We start from the raw sequence: 25,198 nt of genomic DNA, 5'->3' as shown, positions 1-25,198 counted from the left end.
AATGCATTTTGTTATGACCAATTGTTAGAAAACCATAATGATTTTCTAAGAGCACAGTTTTAAGTAGGAAAAGAAACAAAGTCCAATAATGTCACTGGAGCTTGATATAATCATGAAAATAAAGCCTTTGATAGATTTCTAGAAATTTCTACATGTCAAAATATTCTAAAGTAATGACTACTTTTTATTCTGGACTGATGAAAGCATCCCTTTAACTATAAGACATAAACAGTTCATTATGTAAGATATGTTAGAAAGAAACAGTAGTAATCCAAAAGTATTTGTATAAGCTTAGAAATGACACCTAAAATATATCCAGGAGAGCTATAAAAATAAAATTTTACAGTGATGATGTTGCTTCAACGTTGCTTACTTTTTTCAATCTTTATTGCCATACTTATCGCTTGACTAGGAGCCCAACAGAAAGAGTCAGGTGCCTGCACTTTGATGGACTTGTAGGATGAAATAGAAGAGAGAGGATGTCATTGGGGTAGGCATGCTTGGTAGGTAGCTGAGTGGGTTTGGCCAGGGCAAGAGGGTGAAGAGCATATATATGAGCCTGTGCCCACTGATGATACCTTGAAGAGACTAAGGAGCCTGAGGTGAGAAAGGTGATAGAAGGCTTATATGGATTTACTTCTAAACTTTGCTTAGGGTAGTTGTGTAGGAAGAGCTAATGCTATACTGTATAATCACAGACAGACCTTGATTTAGTATGGGGATCAGAAGCCTACTGAAGAGATTTATGGGGCTTCTTGAGGATATGGAAACTCAGATCTCCTACAAAACCCTGTGACTTTCATAGAAAACCGTGGCAATGATAATTAACTGGTTCCTGTTTCTAAGAGTTTATCTAAGACTACCTGGTTTCTCCAACTTGCTTCCATTCCATTCACACTCATAAACTACTGATCCCCAACATCTCTGGGGACCTCTCTTCCCCTCCAATCCCTCAAGAGTGTTTTGGGAGTGCGGAAGAAAAGGTAAAGGAGAAAAATCTCCCAAGCAGCTGCAGAACCCATCTCTGCTTCTCCCCCACTTCTGTTTTGTTATATAATTGGGAAATGTTGCATGAAGCAAATGGGGTAAAATTCCTTGTCTCAACAAAGCTCATAGAAAGAGAAGTTTTTAATACTGAACTATACTAATTAGTATCTTATCTGAAAATCTATAAACCATAAGGAGGGATATCTCAATACTATAATTAAGACCATCTCAATGTTCTAATAAATACTGTTTGTAAACTACTTTGACATAATTGGTTAACTTGTTTTCCCTCAGATCTGGTAATGAGTGAGGTCTTGTGCTTATGTAGAGCTTCTGCCTTCTCTCTGTCAAACAGGAGAGCTGAAGGCATTGCTACTGAAGGCCCAGAAGTCTCAGAACATGTTATCTCAGTTAAAAAATACTCAACATTTTCTCACTAAAATATAATAAATTCAAATTTGTGAACTGATGCTGGTTATAAAATGCTAATTTACTAGTAACAGCCAGAAAGGAGACCTCTGACACCAACAATGGCCAAGTTCCCAAATGTCCTTGGATTGGATGTACAAGTAAATGCAGTCCACTGAGAATTTTAAGCAGTGAATATTTTCTTACCACAGGCTGGCTGGTGATTGCATGGAGGCAGAGGATGACTGCTATCCCAACTAAATGAACTTACCACCTAAAATATAATTATGGTGGCTACATTGTGGGTAGCAAATTTAACTATTTTTTCTTATTGAAATAAGGACTCATAAGAATTATGAACCAGTTTTCATGTATCACCATGTGCGTTGCACTTCATAAAAGCATCATGAACAGCACCCACAGTCTAGGGGGTTTGATTTTTCACTCCTGGGGATTAAAGTCAAGGTCTTACACAGGCACTGAGACTACGCTGAGCTACATTCTAACCTCTATTCCACTCTTTTCAATGTTGTAGTTTCAAATCTTTGCTTTTCAAACTTAAAGTAGTCAATGGCCAATTTTTAAAGGAAGGTGACAAATTTGGGTACTCAAATGAGACATGTTCCAAGGGAAGAACATATTCAATCAACTATTTGACCTTCTGAGGTACTTATAAAGGAAATGGTATATACAGCTTATCTTATTATCTAAAAAGAAAATGATGTACCTCAGGATGCCCATCTCCCTTTAAACAACAAGGCAAAATAAGAACATCTAATTGAAAATTTGTTTTCTTAGGCCAGGTATATGTGTCACAGCATAATGCATGCTTAGCATGAAGCAAGGTCCTGGGCTCATTGCTCAGCCCAGTCTACAAGCAAAAATTATGTTCCCTATACTCAATGTATAGTTTTTCTATTTTAATATGGAAATACTGTTTACTACGCTTACCATTTGGAAGTCATTTCACAGTCTCAGAGATGAAACTTGGAAAGTGGTTTGTTTTCTCAATCATATTTTGCTCAGGTGACTTTCAAAATCAGGGTAATATCTTTTCAAGTCAGCAATGCTTTACTTATTTAACAGGACAATTATACCCATGACAGAGAACATGCAGTATGTTTCAGAGCCTTGCTTGTCCATTTATCACCACTGAGACTCGCTGTGTTCCTGACCTAGAACAGCAAACCAATCTTTACCTTACCACCAGGGGATTGGACCAAACGAAACCAAACTAAGCCAAACCAAACCTCAAAACCAAAACCAAAACTAAAAACCAACCCAAATAAAAAAAAATCAACAAAAAACCCTCCCCAAAGCCCCAAATCAAAAACCAACACACACATGCACACACACATACACACACACACACACACACACACACACACACACACACACACACTCACACAAACCATAAACAGGTCTATGTTCCAATATCAAGCTATTCTGAGGAAATTTTTCTCAACCCAGGCCAATGTTACATTGAGTTTAATTTTGCAAGGGTGAAACAGAGAAGTAGTCAACATCTGCAGAATTCTCACCTGTTAGATGGTTATGTTTCTCAAAGGTCATTGATCTAACTGTATATATTATTTCCAACTCATGAGTTATCTGATTAGATGTGTTGCATATTTTTGTCACTGCCAGCCCTCCAACCCTCATTAGAGAAAGTCAAGTCTGGTAACCCTTTCCTTCCTGGAGTACAATAAAGATCCCTTTGAGTTACTTCTTCTGCAGCGAACAGCTCTCTTGTCTTTCCAGTGAACCCAGCTTCCTCTCACAGATTCTCAATTTATTCTTACATTCCCAATGCATCATTCCAATTCAGTCTTACAAATGCATCACTCACACCGCAGTACTATTTTTGTAGCACTAATTTGTCTACGGAGACTTCTCCCCTTGACTTCATGTATGGATTTTCAACCTCTATCTGCTTTAATTAAAATATTCAATAGTATCTACACCAGGAAATAATAGAGTAATATATGTCAAAAGGAGAGAGAAAAAACAAAGCACAGGTCCCAGGCGTTTACAGTCTTGGAATAAAATCTGGTTAATAAGTAACCTCAGTCGATGGATGCTCTTAGTTACATAGAAGCATAGGCTCTGCAAGTGTTTAGCAAAGCTTTACCAGAGAATGAGATCACAGCAGCTCTCTGCTCTTGCTAGTAGGCTTCCAAGACCCTTCTAAAAGGTTTCCCATTGTGTCTTATAATACTGCTCTCTGCACAGTTTGGCTGGATACAATGTAACAGTGATCCAAAAGAAGGTTTTTAGTCCAGTCAGACTATTTAGGCTGGAGGAGGTTCTCATTTGCCAATACAGTCATGATTTGTACTTCCAATTTAGACTCAAACCTCATGTCAAGCTGCTCTATTACAAATGCAGTGTCCTGAGATTTTTATTCTCCCTCCTTATCTAAGTATAATGCTTTGTGAAAATTTGAGTGTTTTTGCAACAAATTTTAAAAACAGATACATTACTTTCATATTTGTATTATGGTAAACAACTAGTATTTATATAGCTGTTAAATGCTGAAGAAGAACCCAAGGTATATGCTTCTGTCTCCTCTCTCTCTCTGTCTCTCTCCATGTCTCTCTGTGTCTCTGTGTGTCTGTCTCTGTCGCTCTATCTCTCTCTGTGTCTCTCTGTCTCACTCTCTGTCTCTGTCTCTGTCTCTCTCTCTCCCTCACTCCCTCTCTCCTAGCTCAGCATCTTAGCTAGGTAAGAAGTGTATTTTTTATGAGTGTAGCTGAGCAGTGTGACTCATTTGCCTAGAGTTGCTGCATGGTGAGCTGGTAGCATGTGGTTCAGCTTTTCCCCCAGGACTCACAATGCCTGGTCAGATAAGGCTGAAAGCGCCAGGGTTTGTAAGGCAGCACCAGTTGTTCTATTCATCCGTTCTTGATATGCATTTCCATATTCCCCCAAGAGCAGGTGCAAATGCTCTATGTAACATGCTAAGGAGCAATGAAGCATGAAGGCACAGGGAGGAAGGGAGAAAGTCTCTCCACACCAAAGCAGAATTTCAGTGTATCTAGGTAGCTTGTGGAAGAAAGGGAGGGAGGTGTTCACTGCCAAGTATTGCCCAACAGGAACTGCAACAAAAGCAAACTCAAAGCCCAAGCACTTGCCATTCAGTGTCAAATACTTTTCTGATAGAAACTAGCAATGTTGTCTCCTAGTCTATATATTTATAGACGTATGGAATGTAAACATTACTATACAATTGAAATGATACATGATTGCTTGATTACACATCTATTCTCAAGATACCTGAAAAACTATTGTTAAAGTTACAACCACATTTCTCTTTTTCCCCCTCCCTTCCTCCCTCCTTCCTTACTTCCCTCTCTCCCTCCTTAGCTCCTCTATCTCTTTCTTCTTTTTTTGTTTCGTAAGGAAAGAATATATAGAAATAGAGCTAACATCAAAAGGCCCTTGATAATATGAATCAAATCAAAGGTTTACCAAAGACTAGAAAGAAATCTTAAGACAGTCACATTCATTGCTGATTATTTTCTCATATTCATTTTAAATAAAAAGATTTTATAAACTGGTGAGATTTTTTTTCTCTAAATGGAGATTTTTTTTTAACCCTCAGAAATTGGAAAGCAATGAAAGAAATCACAATAAGAAAATATAACAGCAAATTAGAGATAAGAAAAAATGCCAAGATAATAGAAAATATAGAATAGAGAAAAGTTTGAAAATCATAAAATATAACTAAATTATATCTACATTTAATTACACACACACACATCAAATTGGCACAAATTGCTTTTAGCACAATAGACTTGGTAATAACTCAAATCCAGTAGAATGTTTTTTTTAATTGTCAATCAGCCAAAGGGACTGACGAAATACTTTTTAAAATCTCAATCCTGATGTGGTTCTGTTATTTAATAGAAACCAAGAGAAATGAGATAGTCCCATTAGATTCAAGAACACAACAAGAGTAACTGTGTGCAAATAAATCAGCATTTTAAAGTAACACATTATGTCCTATGAGACAGAACTTTGCTCATCTCAACTCAAGTTTGTAGGCATTTAAAACTCCAAAACAATCCTACAATATGTTGAGTCATTGGAACAGTCTCAAGAAACCGACTTTTCTAATATTTTGATTCAGAAGTACTGGGTTAAGACAATGTCACCCTGCTGCGACTTTGACTGAGAAGCAAAAATGATCCACAAACCATCACATGACTCTATATTTAAATGAAAAACTTTACGTGGTACTCAATGCTTCCTCCATTGTGTAAAGCGTAGAGAGCTCTAGCTGGGGTTACCTGGTACATACAAGCCCACACCTTCCTAGGAGCAAGAGACATCATTCTTTATGGCACTGTCCATGGAAGATGGCCCTGATAGGCTCAGACCCAGTAGGTATCAACACAACAAGCAGCAACAGTATGACAGCAGTGCACACCCACACCCGCTTCATCTGGTAGAGACCATGCAGGACAAAGCAATCACAACAGATACCAACCTCGTAGAACTGCCTTAATTAAAAAAAGATCCACATCTCTCTCATCCTTTCTAGCCCAAATGCCTAACCTTCATGAGGAAAGGATTGAAAACATTCCCATTTTCTGGTCTCATCCACCGGTGCTGCCAGGCCGGACGTTTTGCAGCAAGCCTGTGTGTTTTCCTGCAGATCCACCCTTGAATGCTAAGTAACTGCTCTGCACACGCCTCTCTCTGCGGAGCTCAGGGAAATGGCAGCCAGAGCGATGAGTGGTTGGCATGGCAACAAGAAGAAGAAAATCTGCAACCTCTTGTATTGTTAGGCCTGCTTGTTTATTTGCCTCAGGGGCCTATGCGGATAGCTTTAGTCATTTTGCTGGAGAAATGGCGCTGAGTTATTTTGCTCTGCGTACATTAATGTAGTATATAAAGTGGGTTGTATTTTAAAGGGGATCTCAATTTAGAATTGAAGGTAGAATAAAAGGGTAGCAAAAAGCAGATTTCAGTTCTCTATGGTTGAAAAGGAAGAAAGAAGGTTAGAGCTCTTTGCTGTTTGCATATGAGCGATGCCAACCTTTGCCCCTGTTATGTGTTTTCCAGCTTCAATATACAGTCTCTTCAACAATGATTTTATGAGTCTGGGTCTGTCTGTTACGGGGCTGCTTGAGTTATGGGGATGGTAAAATGTAGAGAAGGCTATATTACTTCCTGGGTAGGGGGTAGACGTGAAAAATACAGCTGAAAATATAGAGATGTCAAGAAAAGAAAAAGGAATTATGGCAAAAGGTTGGGAGTCAGGTAAAGACATGTCGTTCCATTTTTATATTTACCCCAAGTGATATGCAAAAAAGGAGCCACTTCATCTAGGGACTTGTTTCCTCCTCTTAGTGTTCAAATCCCATGCCTGAGGACAGCTGAAGTCACTCAAGTCTGCTCTTAAAAAACTTGCATACTTTGACAACTACAAATATTTTTTCTTCTCGGCTTCCCTTCAATCTCTACTTAGGAGGAAACTGAGAATCATGCTATGATTTTATGCCATGCTCCAGGAGTGTGAATATAAGCTCTGCAACAGAAATGTACACTTTGCCTGCCATGGATGGTGGCTGCAGAGGGGCAAGAGAGGAAGGCTCTTTTACAAAGTAAGAAACTTGGACCCCGTAGCACATGGTCTCAGGTGATGACTACACCAGGGGAGGGATGGAAAGCTCGTCTTCTGGATGGACAAAAGCTGATATTTACAAGATTAATTCTTTCAGGCAACAAATAAACAAAGCCAAAACAAAACAGTAAAACCTCGACTCTAAAGGAATCCTGAAAGCTTTGCCAGTCAGCAGCCTGCTTAGAAAGTAAATAAATGATAAAGTATACACAAAAATTACATGTCTTCTTGGGGAAAAGACAATTCAGAATGAAACCGAGTTGCCAGGGGTTCCAGAAGTCCTTCAGTGTCCTTGTGTTGGAAGGTAGGGTGGGAGAGAAAAGCTTCAGGATCCCCGTGATATCAAAATCTGTTGTTGGAGTCCTTATGTAAAATCTCACAATGTTTGCATAAGGCCTCTGCAAGCTGCACATATGTCTTAACTCATCTCTAGAGTGCTTATATTATGGACATGGTGTACAAATTCTATGTTAATAATTGATATACTGCATTAAGTAAGAAACAGTGCCTGGCCAGAAAACATTATTATTCTGTCCAGATGCAATTTCTTTCAAATTTGTTTAATTCACAGTTGTCTTTAGCAGTGGATGGGCAGATAAGGAAAGCAAAACTGCAGTTTTGCAAGCATTCCTTGAGGAACAAAGAGGAATCAGAGACTTTTCTATCTTTAGAGTAATAATGGTGTTCAAAAATATGAGAGATGCAGAATTAAGACATTCTTTGCAGATCTGGCTTTTACAATTAGCAAATATTATATTAAGATGATTTCATAACTGTACTGTTATGAATGCCATAGATAACAGGACATCAAATGAAGTGACAACCAGTGACTTTGCCAAGTCTCGAGCACACCGAGTATGGAAACTATGTCCTCCACATCCTTAAAATGCCACTTGAAAGGTACCTTTAAACACTTCCATTTCCTATAATGATGTTCTGATCAAAGTGTTTTTTACTTTAAGATATAAAGACTTATTGATTTCATAGATAAAAATCAAGCCTTCTGCCATTTTCCAAGTACCCTCATACTACTTTAATATGAATTCTAATAACTTTGATCCGAGCTCCTGGATAAGATACTTAAAGATGAGGTGCTAATTGTCGCTCTGATTTGGAATTCTGTGAGGGCCAAAACTTATTTCTCTTGCTTTCTTTAATAAAGTACAAAAGAAAAGAACAGATTATTCCAAGCTGTTATTCTTCTCTATTATGCTTTGGAAAACAATTTTAAAAAGAAAAAAAAGAAAGCCTAATTGTTGGTTAAGTGGCTTGCTTTTGAATAGCTTCACATGTATTTACATACTTCCATGGCATAGCTTTAAAAATGGCACTTTAGCACAAAGAACCAAACCCCACCCATCTTTCTGCGGGCTTGCCTTTATGTTGTATGGCAGAAGTTAACAGCTCACAAATACAACAGCTAAGATTAAAATATTATTGCCTTCAAACATATCCTGCTCCGCAATCCTCGTCTCAGTACACAAGAACGAAACCAAGTTGATGGTGAACCATTCAAAAGTCTCAAAGATCATAAATGAAAATCAACGTTCAAAGGGTAAGAGAGAGAAAGAAGGTAGGACACCAGGCCGAAGGAGGTCCAGTCTTGGGAAGATATGGCGGTTCCATCCTTGACCATGTAAACCTGTTTATAGAGATGGATTACAAGCAAGCTCAGGGGAAATACCTCTGGGAACAAACAGACAACCATAGCCAAGAAGAAAGTAGAAGAAATGTTTTGAGTCAAACTAGGAGTTTGTAGCTGAGGACCTTCTCCTCACTGAGGAGTACTCTGTGTGAACAGTTTTGTTTTTTAGGATTATTCTTTATGGAAGAAATGTGATATACTGCTGCAGTGTGTGTAACCAAACAAACAAAAAAGAATGAGCTCCTTGGTCCTTCTTGAAATAGTCATCTCCAATTATATAACACTAGTTCCCATAAGGTCCCACCTTCAAAGCTTAGCATTTATGGGATTTAAGAGGATTTATTTATCCAGGTGATGATTCTAACACATGTTATCTATAAATCATCAATGATAACAGTTATCATTTTACTTTGAGGGAAGCTAATTGCATGTTAACTCATCATTGGAGCATTCTTTGTAAGTATAAGGAAACCAGTTTTACACCTTTTTTTTTCTCTAGAGCTTTCCACTTTTGCATACCTTTGGGATTCAATAATCGGCCTGTTATTTTTAGAAGGAAGTTAGTTTAAAAATCACACCATAGTTTGGATTGAAGACATCACTATGGGAACCCACAGATGAGGATGTACCACCTTTGTCACTGTGAGCATACATATGAATGCTTCGAAATCATCTTTTCCAAGGTAGCATAAGAAAGACTAATTTAACACATGTTGAGATGCTTCCACAAAAGACACTGAATGTTCTTGACTCTATCGCTTGAAAGGAATACCTGTGATTTGGATTTAATTTATATTATTTTCTCAAGGAAGCTGGCAAGGACACATTGACCTGACAAGCAGATCTTTCTGATGCTGTTAGATACTTCTTTAAGACCACCAAACAAATAGAACACTAAATGAAACAAGTTGTCCATGGCTTTAACAAGTGTTGCTATATACGGAGATTATGGTGCATTGTATTGCTCCATGGTAGTCAATAAGGGTCATGTGTTGAACATCCAAGAGACAGAACTAACCAGCCATGGTGGCTCACACCTGTCTTTCCCAGCACCTGGTTAGCTGAGCCAAGAGGGTAATCTTGACTTTAAGGAGAGTCTAGACTACACAGTGAGTTCAAGGCCAGCCTGGGCTCCAGAGGGATACTCTTCTTTAAAAAAACAAAACAAAACAAAAACAACAGCAACAACCAAGACCTCCAAAATCAAGGGATAAAAATATAGTTTTCAAATTAATTTGAAAAAGTTTGTCTTTGTATTTGCCTATTCATTCAACCACTTGCCCAACACATGTTTATTGAACACAGTAGCTGTTAAGCCAGGGTCTGCAAAGGATTCTTGGTCTGTACCGTTATCCCTTTCCTTCCTTACATCACTGATGCTGTAGCTTGTCCTCATCCCTTATGTCTCAAACTTGTCAAAGACCTTTCAGTGCAGAATCCCACCCTCAGCAAGTTATTTTGTATTCAGCTAGATACAAAATGGTCCTCGTTCAAGAGTGTTGCCACCACTGCCACCCACACTGATGGAAACTAACAGATACTATGTCTCGCAGCATTGCCTTTATACATTTTATTGTATTTGTGTAACCCTCACTGTAACCATGAAAGGCAAGCATATTTTTATTTCACCTTCAATCATAATTTCTTATAAGATGTATATCCTTTTGGATCACTACATAGTTTCTTAATTTCCTGGGTCAGTCAAGGTACTGCCAGCCTCTTTTCCCATTCTCAGGGAATTCTACAGGGCCTTGGCTTTACATCAGAGCAGCTGTAGAAGATTAGGCAGAGTGGAGGAGATATACAATCTTTAAGGGGGATACAGTGTATGCTGATGCTGAAACACACAGGATTGCCACAAGCTGATGGTTTATGCAGTGTTTGACAGAAGCTATGTCATTGAACATTTCTACTCTATTGCTATATTCCTGTCAATTTATTTGGCACTCCAGTACACATTTGGGAAGACTTGTCCTAAGTGAAAACAAGCCCTTTTCAATTCCGCCTTTCCATACTTCTCATTTTGCACTTGACACCCTGTGATTTGTATCCAGATTAATTTCCAGAGAGATCATATGCTATGAAAACCTCTGTTCTATAGGGTCTGGGCACCAGATTTTGTATGGAGGCTAAAGTAACACCTAGTATGTACAAAATACTACTAGAATACTAAATGTGTGTGTTATAAATGTATACTATATATTTTTTATTTTCTTCTGTCATTTAAAATGTCTCTACTACTTCTTCATTAAAATCAGACATGAATATATATGCATATTTACACACCCATAAACATATACCCATATACACATAAATACATATACATGCATATATATATACATATATATATATATATATGCATCTTATGCATGCTAAGTATGTATAACATTGACTACACTCGCATCCCTCAGACTTTAGGTGTTTTGACCAGAGTTTATAGTGAATAAGCATCACAGTCTAATTATTGGGGTACAGAAACCAACCCTCAAATAAGTAAGGGATTACATTGAAGGGGGCAGTGCTTTATTTTCCTACTTGTAGTATGTCCAGTCTTTTGAAGAAATAAACCATTGCTTATAAGTTCAAATACATAAAATTCTGAATTATAGAGAAAAAGGGAAATAAGGAGCAGAATGATATACTGTAAAATATTATTTTTCTATGTCATTAATGCTCTATACTTATGGGGGTCATTTAGGATGCTATTGATGTTAATACCTTTAAAACAGGCACTTAGTAGTTAGTAATATTGGGGCTGGAGAGATGGCTCAGTAGTTTAGAGCACTGGTTGCTCTTCTAGGAAACCCAGGTTTTATACCCAGAACCCACATGGTAGCTCACAACCATCTGTAACTCTAGTCTCAGGGAATTCAATGTTTTTTTTTTTTTTTTTTTTCTGGCTACTACAGGTGCTGCCTGCATGTAGTACACAAACATATATGAAGGCAGAATATCCATTAATATAAAATAAATGGAATTAGTTCTATTACATTTTTCTTTTAGCCTCTGTGTATTGTGCTTTGGAAAGCTGAGACTTGTGAAAGGGTCCCCATATTTGAACATTCATGTTCATCTCCCTTTTCTTCTCTTTTCTTCTCCCCTGTTTCCTTGGAAGGCTGATAAGGTCACAGTTCTCTATACCCTAAAAAGAAATATGCTTCTATTCAATCCGTTGAACTTAGTCAGGCCCAATATCTCTCACAAGAAGAAAACATTGAGATGTTTCCCCCAGTAGGTTAAAATACTGACGGTTTATAGCAAAATATACATATACTGAGTATTTTGTCCTATAAAGATTAGGGTGGTAAAAATTGAAGACTGGGTTGGGGGAGATCAAGACTGCAACCAAGTTGGGGGAAGTCAAGCTAAGTGCCACCGTATTTGGTGCTTGCTTTACTAGGGTGTCTATTTCTCCTGACTGGACTCCAGTCCTTGCAGAGTGAAAAGACCAGCTGCTGTCGATTAATTCACAGTCAGAGTATTGAGACTACAAAACACAAAGATGTCCTTCTGGCCCTCAGTTACCTGCTGTTTCTCTGTCGGCTGAGGTCAGCTCTCCGTTGATCCCATTCTCTTTGGTATCTGAATAGGTGCCCTGTGACCCGTGCTCCCCAAAGGCGCCTTCCTCCTCCTCTCTGTATGGAAATCCATTGGCGCTGCGGCTCAGCCCTTCCCCTGCCCCACCCTGGTCCTTCATCTCTGGAGAGTGAGGGTGCGCAGCTGCCTCTGTGAGTGAGGCAGATGTCCAGTGCGGTGCCTTTCCTTCATCTTTCCGCTCGTCGGCCATCCTTCAGATCTCTGTACTGTCTCCTGCAGGTAGAATGTACGCATGTTAGATATCGCTCTGGGGAAATCTGAAAGCATTAGTAGCAAGGTAGGGACAATTTGAGACCCAATCAGTAGCTTGCTGTATTGATAACTGTTCTTAAAAAATAAATAAAAAAAAAAATAACAGATGTTGACACAATAGTTTTTTATATTACGTTGTTTTGGTTTATCTGTTTGGTTTTTGGAAAGCATTTCTGGAATGTTCAATAAAATTATATATGCTACTTAAAAAAACAAATCATATTTCAGGACAAGTCTTAACCAATGTCTTTGACATACAGTTTGAATGAATGTTCAGTGGAGGCGAATGAATGATTTGCTGTGGGGATCCGCAGTGTGTGAAAACTGAGTTAGAAGAGGGTAGGAAGAGGAACAGCTGGAGGAAACACCACATTCTCAGACATCACTCAACTATCCTTTAAAAACAGCTTCAAGGGAGCCTAGAGGAGAACATGGTTAGCGTTTTCATTTCAACAGCATACAAGTCAAGCCAACTAGATGTTGTTTGCTGAGTATTTTGACGCAAGGAATAATAGTTATTGACTAAATTCCCCAGCAAACATTTTTAATGCTACCTACTTTTTAAGAGGGTCTGATATCCTTCTATAAACACAAATTTTGCAGGGGAAAAAATAAAAAACAATTATGTGTTAGAACTGTACCCTGCTTAATGGCATCATCATACGACTAAAGTAAGAGCTGAAGATGCCACATCATTGACGTGAGTGAGGAGGCTGTGGACCGTTCATTGTGGAGGAGGCATTTTCTTAACATGTGAATGGCAGATACTGTGTGACCTTCTCTTACATGCGGATGCTACTAAATTTAGAGAAGCAACTGACAGATGATTCATCCCTCAGGTTGGAAAACTGTTATCAGTGATGTAGTCTTATTGATGGCTTATTGTCCTCACAGAACGGATGACTACATCCGTAATGACTGTCTCTAATGGAAACCAAAAACACTTGCAAAGACGTCCAAGCAAACTAAAGCAAGACTAGAGAGAATCCACTTCCTTTTACCAGGAGTTTAGAGATCCCACATATAATTTAAAATGTTATGGAAGCAAGTTCTCCTACCAGATTTACAAGAAGCACTTGTTTGTTTCTGAATTTATATTTACTTATTATTCATATGTCTGCAAATGCGTGTGTCAAGTTGTACATGTGAACGTCAGAGGACAGCTTTATGGAGTTCGGTCGTCTCCTTTCACCTTCTGAGGGTCCCAGGGACCAGACTCACATTGTCAACCTGGCACCATTGGATAATAAGCACTTTCACTTGCTGAAGTATCTCACAGGCCCTGCTTCTGAATTTTAATGCCTTTCTTTGCTTCCGATGCTTTTTTTCCCTCCTCTCAAAAAAGAATGAGACAAGCCCATTCATCTTAGCTAATTACAACATCAAAGTGCCTGCAAATTTGTTTCCAAAAGCACTCTGTTCATCTTCCACAAAATCATACTTAAACAACATACAAAGAGCTTAGCTTTAAAACATTGAGGGGCTTATAAATAAATCATGAGTATCACTACATCACCTACCATTGCAAAGAACTCCATGTACCAAAGGCTTTCTCCAACAATTCCTAGTTTGACTGATTACAGAATTAAAGCAAATAATGGGGAAAAAAGAGACCCAACATTAGTAGTTACGTTTGTTGTGGTTATAATTATGCCAGCACTGATTGTGCCAACTAGTACACATGTAACCACTGAAGCTCGTTTTTCTACAATTCCTGGAGCGAAGACAGGAACTTGAATACTTGCTCAAGTACCCGAGTGAGAGATACTTGTAAAATCTGTCTTGAGCTATCACAAAGGTCTGAAGAAGCTACCCGAGAGGCATGGCAAAGGTCCCAGAATGGCACCTGATGGTAAGGACAGACCCTCAGATCTAACTTCCCCTGGTGTACATATGAGAAACTACGAATGTGAATTTTATAAATGTGATCCTGCAATGTTCACTCCATCCCGTTCTGCACTGTGCACCAGTCAAATAGCAAAGTACCTGATATAAGAATCTAAACACTGTGCTTTTTAAATTGTCACAGTATCTTCACCTATTTTAGGTTCAAACAGCCACCTCTGGATACATACTTGCCTTCCACCATCCTAGTCTTTGTGTGCTTCAAAGTCTTTGACCATTCCTGGTCAACATTTCCTTATGCTTCTATGGCCCAATCTATTTTTTGCTATGGGTGCAGGATAAATGACCAATACAGAAAAAAAAATCCTTGCATAAAGAAGTCCAGGTTCTGCTAATGTATCTTTTTGAAAACTAAATATGACTTGTGTTTTCATAATACTTTTAGGTCTGTAAAGAACTGAGCAGATAATATAGAATATCCACAAACTCAGTTTACATTTTTCCAAGTTTGAACATCTTTCACAAATAAAACATTTATTATAGTCCATAAAGCATCATTAATACATTATTGGCTAGAATTTTTACTGTAGATTCCTGTGATGGCTATTCTTAGTTGTCAACGTGACTAGGTCTGGAATTAACTACAATATAGAAATGGAGGGCACACCTGTGATCCAGATCTTGAGGCTGGAAGACACAGGTTTCTGACCTAGGATCTTGACTTGGAGATATTGAAGCATAGTGGTCATGACAAGTTTAGGCCCAGTCAAGGTAGTACACGCTTTTAATTCCAGGATATTGAGGCAAGCAGATCTCTGAGTTCAAGGTCAGTCTGGGACAAACCAAGTTTTAGATCCAGGTGTGGTGGTACACACCCTTAATCTGGGCCACACCTTCTGGAGGCCTGCATAAGGAAATTGGAAGAAGGAAGATTCACTGTTCTTTGACTGCTTGTACTTACTTGCCAGCACATCTGTTAGAACCTACTTATACAGAAGACTAATTTAAACAACCAACCTAGTAGGACTGAGTAACTATTAGATTATTGGACTTCCCATTCATAGCTGTCCATTGTTGGGTTAGTTGGACTATAGACTTTAAGTCATTACAATAAATTTCTTTAATATATAGAGACATTCCATAAGTTCTGTGTTGCTAGAGAACCATGACCAACACAATTACCCAATATTACTTTTTGTTTGTCTGCTTCAGGGTGCTAGCCAACACCCTACACTACATTTAATTTTCATCTCCATGTTCATCTATGATTTGACCTCCTGGGTTGAGAAGTACTATTCAAGTCAATCATATGATTAAATCATAGACATAGTGCTTAAATAACTGGAGTAAGTGCTAAACCACACAAGTGTGAGCCTTCTCAGATTTCTGTCCTCTGCTGCTGGGTACTTTCATTTCAGGATGATTTGATCATACAAAGTCTCACAAACCAATTGGCCAAGAGCTGTTTCCTGATATTATATATATTAGCATGTCTAAGAAGATCTGGGAAGCAATTAGTTTGTAGTGTGTGTTAGACTTTGGGAATTAAAATTTTATTTATCTTTTACAAGTTATTCTTCTTTTAAAAAACATAGAAATAGAGTTTAACTTAGAAACAAAAGGACACTGATCTGTGAATATCAGTGGTTCCCAACCTTCCTAATGCTGCAACCCTTTAATACAGTTTTCATGTTGTGCTGATCCCCACCCATAAAATTATTTTGTTGCTATTTCATAATTGTAATTTTGTTATTGTTAAAAACTGTGATGCAAATATGTGATATGTCTTGTACGTGGCCTCAAAGGGATTGTGACTCACAGGTTCAGAACCACTGGTGTATATGCATTTGTCTTTGTATGGGTATGTACACCTAAGTGTAGTCACCATACAGTCTAAAAGACAGCATCAGATCCTTTGAAAGTAGAATTACAGGTAGTTGTGAGCTACAAAATATACATGCTGAGATCCAAACTTGGGTCTTCTGTAAAAGCAGTACACACTTTTGCAATAAGAAAGAAACCCAAAACAAACAAACAAAAAACACTCATTGATAGCTCCAGTACCTCTGGGAGTCCTTGATGGTCATAGGAAATATGATAGCATGAAAGTTCATAACTCACAGTTAATTTGACTATGCCTTGTCCCTTATCTCCAGGACTCTAGAACAAAATTCTCAGTGAACAAAACCCTTCATCTTTAACTAACAGACCAATAACTAAACCAACAGTATGCTCGTTAGTGATCATCTACCTCAAACATTGATATCATTTGTTCTTAAGGGGTTATACATTACAAAATAAATTGTTGAGTGTTTAATGATTTAAATTTTTGGATTTAAAAAAAATGAATGAAAGCTAATTTTGGAGGGAGGGTTACATAAGCACACGGATTTCACTTAATCTTCCTGTCTCAAGTAAATCAAAGATCTGACTACAAGACTAACTGCAGGTTCCTCTGAAGTGTATGTAGTTTAACCATCTATTAAGTGTCAATCATCACTGTGCTGACACTGCCGTGGCAGGAAGTATGAATGGAAATGGATGTGGCTGATTTGAAGGAAAAGCTTCTTATGTCAAAGGAGACACTATTGGACCATGCTCACTCATAACCACAACTGACTATTAAAATACCACTCATCGGGTGAATCATTTTATGTAAGTTTCTAATGGAAGTTTTGGGGTCACAGTTGTATTTTTGTGACATGTTGACAAGGGTGAACTTGTGATGGCTAATTTTGACTGTCAACTTTCCTCACTTGGAAAGATGGGACTTTAGCTGAGAAACTGCCTTTGTAAAGCTGACCTATGTGTATGTCTGGGGGGCATCTTGATTGGTAGTTGATGAAGGAGTATCAAGCTCATGGTAAACAGTCCCACCCTTAGGGTAGGTGGACCTGCATTGTGTGAGAAAGGAAGCAGAGCAGCAAAGGTGAATCAAGACAGAAAGCAGCATTCTTCCATGTTTTCTGCTTCCATCTGCTTCAGCCTTTATATTCTGCTTATGTTTTCCTTGATGATGGACTATAAGCTATAAAGTGAAATAATGGCTTTCCACCACAAGTTGTTTTGCTCAGTGATTTATCACAGCAAGTGAAATCAAATTAGGGTGACAAGGATATAACTCAATGACAAACATAAATACTATAGATAAATATAAGTCATATCTTTAAGGCATCTGTACTCCAATTTTCAGTTACTTAGACTTTAAAAAAAATCTGACACATTAATTGATATATGTCCTTGGAGAGTAATTTTGTAGCTTAGGGTTAGGTTTGCTCATTATCATTGTTTCTACTTAGAAGCATTTACCATATCAATATTATGTTATATTTAAATACATATTTTAATTTTTTTAGGCTTAAGGTTGTTACTACTTTGTTTCAAAACTTGAGCAATTGGCTTGAGCATCAGTCTAGATGTGCAAAAGAATGCATGGTTTTGTGTTTGTGAGAAAAAAAATTAGAGCTGACCACAGGAAGTCCAAACGTCTGTCTCCAAAGATGAGAAGCTACTGTTTAAATATTGTGTTTTATTACACGATTGACCCAGTAGTAAGGATCTCCACAATGAGATAATGGATTAAAGTTTAGAAATGAAATATCCTATGCTTATTTGTGATAGTTCGTAATCTACTAGAAAATCTGAACCTTCCCACATTCCCCTTGTCAAGAGTAAGCTCTAGAACAAAAGAAGCAAGTACACCCAAGAGGAGTAGACGATAGGAAATAATCAAACTCAGGGCTGAAATCAACTGAGTGGAAACAAAAAGAACTATGCAAAGAATCAACCAAACTAGGAGCTGGTTCTTTGAGAAAATCCACAAAATAGATAAACCCTTAGCCAGACAAACTAGAGGACACAGAGACAGTATCTAATGAACAAAATCAGAAATAAAAAGGGAGACATAACAACAGAAACCAAGGAAATCCAAAAAATCATCAGATCCTACTACAAAAGCCTGTACTCAACAAAACTGGAAAATCTGGATGAAATGGACAATTTTCTAGACAGATACCAGGTACCAATGTTAAATCAGGATCAGATAAATGATCTAAACAGTTCCATATTCCCTAAAGAAATAGAAACAGTCATTAATAGTCTCCCAACCAAAAATAGCCCAGGACCAGATGGGTTTAGTGCAGAGTTCTATTAGACCTCCAAAGAAGACCTAATACCAATACTCCTCAAACTATTCCACAAAATAGAAACAGAAGGTACTCTACCCAATTCGTTCTATGAAGCCACAATTACTCTGACACTTAAACCACACAATGTTTCCCTTTAGCATCTCACAGTTCTAAGTTGTTACTATTGGTTCTTTATTATGACTAATTGGTAACATCAAGTCTTCTCTGAAATCAAGTAGGAGCTATATCATAAGGAAATAATTATTGTCACATTACCTTCTAATATTTTGTTTTAAGATATAATTTTTATGAGAAAGTTGCATGTTAAGCTTCTATTAATGTACACAAAGTGTACTAGAAACAAAACAGAATCAATTGGTCTCTTCTATGTAAAAGCATGTATAAAACTGTAATATTTTAGATTGTTTGGATAGATTATATGTGACTATACTATAGCAGGAAAAATATGCCATCTAGAATAATTTTTAGTTTTAGCATATATTTTTGTTCATCTTCCTTGGAATATTCTTTTAATCATTTCCACACAAATATTGTTGATGGGCAAGTGATAACTTTGAAGTGGCAAGTAATTAGTGATTTATGTTAGCGACAGCAGGTTAGCAGGCTTTTGTTCATTTTCTCATTCTTTAAAAGACTAGATGCACACAGCAGAACATACAGCACATACCAGCTGGTTTAAACTACAGAGTGTTTTTCTGTCCATCTATCATCAGAATGCATGAATGCTGCACATGAGAAAAACTGTGTGTATGCTTTGATGGTTCCTGTATTATCTGTTCTTTAGAATAAGGAACGGAGACATCTTTAAGTGTATGACAAAGTCGTTCCTTAGTACACATGCCCTCTGGGCATGTAGAAATGAGAAAACAGGATACAGCTGTCAGATCACCTCCGTTCTTTAAAGAGGAGACACATGAAAGCAGAATTGACAGAGGAAAATCCTCCAAACAGTTCTGACATCTTTCTGGGTTACCAATGACTTTACTTTTCCAGGAAAATCTAGGGCTAGATTCAAATCACAACACATTTTATGGAAAAAGAAGCCAGTTCTCATTTTTCTACCTATCTACTTAAGAATTTGGAATTTTCTCCAGTTCTCATTTTTCTACCTGTCTACTTAAGAATTCGGAATTTTCTCCTACCCTTCTTTTCAAGTACAAAAGAGGTTAGTCAAAATAAGATTCACATAAGCAATACACCACAGGAACATAAAAGCCAACAAATTATCATAGAGTGGGTTTCAAATGTTAGTTGAGTGTTGAGTGAGCTAGTCATCCACTGACTACCATGAGACAGACACAAGGAGAAAAGTTCCATAAGAGATGAATATTTGGCCACTATCAGCTCAAGAGATAAGAGTGAATGAACTTCATTTTGGAGCTATGGAGGATTGGGGAGGAAATACAACTCAAGTCCTAACTCCATCTAAATAATGCACATATAGTGGAACAAATGAATAGACAGAAGAAAGACAAAGTAGATATGACAGAGTGTTCAGAGAGGTCAGATGCTCCCAAATAAAGTATTTTAATTCATCTCAGAAAGGTCTCTAAAATTATGAAAATGAAATGCTCTTAGGTTATCAATCATTCCAATGCATCCTCAAATATTTTCAACACACACTGCTTCTAAAATACATACAGTAAACCAGAGTTTCTTGTTGAGGGGCAGCTTACAAAGCAGTCTTTAACTGGTAACTGTGACAAAGGTTGAAGACCAGTGTTTTCAGACAGGCCACTTACTTCAGGAAAGAGCAGCAAGTGGCAGGAAATACAGACAAGAAACACGACTGCAGAGTGACTGAAGTAAAGGGTGAAGCTGCATATATTTGGAGGTCACATGACTATTCTTACAAAGAGAAGTTGTGTCTTTCATGTCCTTTGCCCAGGACTTTTTTGATGAGTTGACAGAGTTCAATCCCAAGAGGGAACTCTTTTATTCAACTCTACAGGGAACAAGATGATTTTTTCCCCTTGTATTTAATTCTACTTGAAAGCAACAGAAATATCTTGAAGGAATGCTCTTTTAAAGATAGTCCTTTTTTCTATGACAAGACAACAATTTCATGGTATAAGATGATGTTCAGACTATGAACATATTCAAATTGCTATTAGAGTGTTTTTTTTTTTTTTTGCCTAATTCTTGGCATTCACTAATGGTTTATTAATGGATACTTGGTTAATTTCTTTACAGATCAATGGCTTTGGAGACACATGTGAGGTGTTTCTAGATGCAAATGTGTGGAAGATAATTGTGAACTTATCTAGATAATTCAGATGTACACTCTGAAAGTGTTGAAGTGAAGCAGAACATTCGTCTTAGGAATCCTATACAATCACAAACTTCATTGCTTGCCTTTGGATTAAATCTTTGGATTTAATCTGTCTTTGGAAAGACCGAGAAACACTTAGTCACCAATTATAGCTATTAGCAGGCATCATTAAATAGTATCAAAAACTGGCAAAAGGTAAAGCTTGGCAAGTGCAAAGGAAAATTGCGTTATGTGTCAGACAGACAGGTCGCCATTTCTAGAGTGTCCTTGGCACAGGTAGTTGTAGGGCGTTTTCTTTGAGAAGTTCCACCCTATCATCATGAAGCATGAAGTTCAATCAAAGCACAGGGCTTATAATTTTGTGCTGGTACTTATCTAGAGAGGAACAAAAGAATCAAACAGCCAGTTTCATAACACAATTAAGCAAATGAATATTGCTTCTCTTTTCACGGAGGCTCAACTATGTTTTGTACTCTTACCACTCATCGCAGAACCACACAACAGATGCCTGGTTTAATCACTAAGAGTATCATGTATCTTTGTGTATGCTGGGGGTGTTTCTAAACTTAAGTATTTGGTAATAAATGGCTTAAAACTCCAAATTGCTACCCTCTGTCTTCCATGGAAAATCAAAGGTAATTTTCATAATGACTTGGAAAAAAAAAAGCGAAGGTGAAAACCTGTGTTTGTTTCAGGTCATTCCTGCTTTTCTCAGGCTGAGTGTAGAATACCTACAATCTTACCAAGTGAGTCACTCTTCATCACACACCATGCTAATTAGAAATTAGTATAAAGAAAGTTAGTGGGCACAGAAGACATTAACTCTGATGATGATCGACACAGAATACAAAACCTCCCAGTGTGAAGTTATTGTTAAAACTGGGTGACACAAGTGAGTCATAATCCCAAGCAGGCTGGAAATGTTCACTAAATGCTGCCTCACCATGCAATGTAACCCATCCCTCCAGACTGAAAAAGGACTGTGCTTCTATGACTTTGGTATGAAACATGTATTTCACAACTTGTAATACATCTAGGCCTTTTATATATCATACATGCAGAAATAAATGTTTATTAAATGATATACTCTAGAACTCTAGCTCTCCTAATGGTATTTAATTAAGGATTCGTAATTGGATGCTAGAGAAGCAGTGAGCTAAGTAATAGATCTCCAACTGAAAACTATGGTTCTACTTAATTTTTTCATGGTTCTACTACTTTCTAAATATGTCAGTTTACACATGGCATCAAACCTGAAGGTTAGTTGCATAACTGTGTGATGAACTACTGAAGCGATGAACAGATAAAATTTAATCCCTATGTCATTACTGATAATGTTGAAGGTCATCGTTAATTTTTTTAAATGAGCATATATCTAACCATCGAGAAACAAAGCTTAAGAAAGTAAATTGTAAATTGGATTTTGAAAATAGATGGTTTTGTTTTTAAAGATACCCAGCCTCAAGTGTGATCCAAGGACTTTCAGATTTTCTTGAGTATCACCTAACAAAATACTGTGAAATCAAATATCTCCTGAGCTCACATCAGATGAAAACTGCGTAGAATTACAGATACTCCAAAGGAGATTTATAAGTCCTAAGTGTTACCTCACCATGGAATGAGGGGCCCTTAGCTCTAGAAATCTGAGCTCCACATGAGGGGAAGGCACTGGCTGTCTCCTAATGTTGCTACTATCAAATGCTCGCATGTGAAGCTGAAAATCCTATTCCATGTCTAGTAGCCATGACCAGATGCAGACTACCATCAGTCACAGCATATCTTGTGTGCATGTTTTGAAATTTAGATAGTCTTTGAATGTGGGTGTAATTAAGCAAGTGTAGAATGCCATTCTTTCATAAACATTACAAAATCAATTACTGTTTAGTATGATGGGAGAGTAGACTGCATGATGCTGAGATGTCTAACTAAGATCACAACTCAAACTCATCAAACAATTAGTTTACTCTTTAAAACATTAAAGGAAAGGGCTTAGTGTATCTGGGAATTGGAAGCATACTTGGAAAGATATTGTTATAGGAGGTCACAGAAAACCCTACTAAAATATACAGCCTGGTATGTGCTGACAGGGAGGTGGGTGTAGGGGATTAGGAGTGCACAGACAATTCTTTTTGACAGTAGCTCTTGTGAGAGGCAGCATATGAATGCAGAGTATGAATAGCACTTAGCAGAAGAAAGCTCAGGAAACTTAAAGGGAGAACTATGATGCCCAACCCCACCTCCCAACGTTGCTTTGTTTTTTAAAATTTAGGATAGGAACAACAAGACACTCCAGTGGACACTTTCCCAAATCTCTCAGTATACTATCCTTCACTCTAAGTTAGAAGTCCTTCACTATTACACCTGTCTCCTTCACAAGGCTGTGAACTGCAGAAAGGAAGGCTGTGTTTATTTCATCTCTCTCTACATAGCACCTGGTCCACCGACCCAAAGGAGGCTCAAGCACACCTGTCTACTGATGAATAAGTATGGGATAGATGTACAGCCCAGATTGTTCTCTATAGTTCTGAAGGCCTTCAGCATCTGTGAAAAATGAAGGAGAGTGTGGCTTATTCAGCTTTTTTACTTAGAATGATTGGTCCAAGAATGGACCAATGAAATGTGAGCCAGAAGACATAACTAAGCATGAAGATGCTCTTAGGACAGTTGCTTTGGGCAAAGGGCATGTGGACCTGAATTATGATAGTCTGCCTGGGATTCAAATGGGCTGGAATCTTTTTGAGGAAGTAACTAATGATGTATTAATTAGAAATCCCTAATCAAATTAAGATGATCTGTTAAATAGATATGTTTTACAAAATTGCCATGTAAACTAATGTCTCAGTTTTTATTTGTTTATTATCTAACTACATAAATTATTAACATGCTTTCAAGACAAGAGAATAAAATACCATCTTTCATAATATATTGAAGGTATTTTTTATTAATATTTTAAGCCATATGCAATGTTGGGAAGATCTCTGCTTCACTGAAATATATATATATATAAATATGTGTATATATACATATGTATTTATATATATAATATCTTACATTTTAATGAGCAATGTAGTTTTAAAAACTTGTTATTCAGTATAAGTCTGATGAGGTTATTTTGAACATCACTATTTTCAGATGTGAGAGCAGGTTAGACCTTCATGGCGACAGACACGTTCGAAACTGAATTTAAAATGGTAAGGCCTTGGTACAAGGAAATAGACATTGCAAGCAAAGTAGGAGACAGCTCTGTGACCATGGATCTGCATCTTTCTTTGAAAGACATCGATTTACAAATTGCTTTCACGAGATTCTGCTGAAGGGTTTACTTCATTTTAGTATTGTTATCAATTTGGTTTTTATGCTTTCCTGGCATTCATTCAACAAAAATTTACTTCCTACCAGCATTATACCGAAAATTCTGTTATGTACCAGGAATAAAATGCTGATTAAGATAGGGACCCTCTCCCTAAAGAGCTCCCACTCGATTGAGGAAGACAGACAAGTCTGAAGAGTTCAATCACAATGAATATTGTAATGGTGCAGGAACTGGTGCCAAAGAAGCACCATTCTTCCGAGTCACTTTTACCAAACAAGTAACTGTAGACATACATGACTTTGATTATAGACATTTTAATAGCTATGAAACTATGACATTGATGATACGTTAGACCCAGCTAGTTACATCAGATACTGCCTTCGAAAAAGGTAAAGGACAAGCCATGCAAAAGAAAAGTTTGAGCTATATAAAACAGCAAGTTCTTTTCTTTCTCATTTGCTTTGGAATTGGGACAGACTATGTGCTGTGGTGTGCTTGCTGCTGGCTGTAATTGTGACTCAAGGGTATTCGGAGCTAAGTTGAAATTTGCCCTGTTTACTACATCAGCGAGTATGGCCTGAAAGGAAGCTTTTAAAACCCCAATCATTTGGAATTCCCTCACAACTCAGGTTAGATCCAAATGGGTCAACCTTTGCATTCAGCTTGACTCCTCTCTTTGAACAGACAAATCTTTGTATCCTGGAGTGATTTCTAGAAACAAGGTCAATTTTTATGGCTGGCTACTTGCATTCTGCCAAACCTCTGAAGCGACAGAATGTGAGCAAAATAGGCCTGAAATGTATATAATTAGTCCAAGGTTATGAGATAAAATATTTTCGAGTAAAAAACAAACAAAAAAAAAAACACACAGTCCAATTAGTTTCTGTGAAGACAACTATTCCTATCTTATATGTAATATCCAATTTAATTGTAGGCACAGATGTGTCAATATTTAAAAAGAAAAACACATCTGATGGGTTTAGGATGTTGTTCTACAGTAAATTGCCCACTCTAGCTTAAGGTCCTGAAATCAGTACCATACACTATGATAAACATCTCAAAATGGAATGAAGACATATCAAATTAATATAATATACAC

The 25,198-nt window shown here is 37.5% G+C and overlaps 1 protein-coding gene across 15 annotated transcripts in view; it reads right to left on the bottom strand.

The window, feature by feature from the left end:
- Window positions 1-25,198, bottom strand: part of Map2 (microtubule associated protein 2) — a 264,189-nt gene that overhangs the window by 51,028 nt on the left and 187,963 nt on the right. For 13 of the 15 annotated variants that reach the window (XM_031367772.1, XM_031367776.1, XM_031367775.1 and 10 more), the window contains one exon: window positions 12,198-12,482. In XM_031367772.1, the coding sequence (XP_031223632.1) occupies window positions 12,198-12,459 (262 nt within the window). In that variant the 5' untranslated portion in view covers window positions 12,460-12,482. Of the gene's footprint in view, window positions 1-5,887; window positions 6,183-12,197; window positions 12,483-25,198 lie in introns of those variants that run through there. The other 2 variants (XM_031367782.1, XM_031367783.1) reach the window with 2 other exon arrangements.

This window comes from Mastomys coucha, unplaced genomic scaffold (assembly GCF_008632895.1).
Source record: "Mastomys coucha isolate ucsf_1 unplaced genomic scaffold, UCSF_Mcou_1 pScaffold14, whole genome shotgun sequence".
In the NCBI taxonomy this organism is placed as follows: domain Eukaryota; kingdom Metazoa; phylum Chordata; class Mammalia; order Rodentia; family Muridae; genus Mastomys; species Mastomys coucha.
Note: the sequence above shows the minus strand (reverse complement) of the source record. Positions and strands in the feature narration are given on the sequence as shown.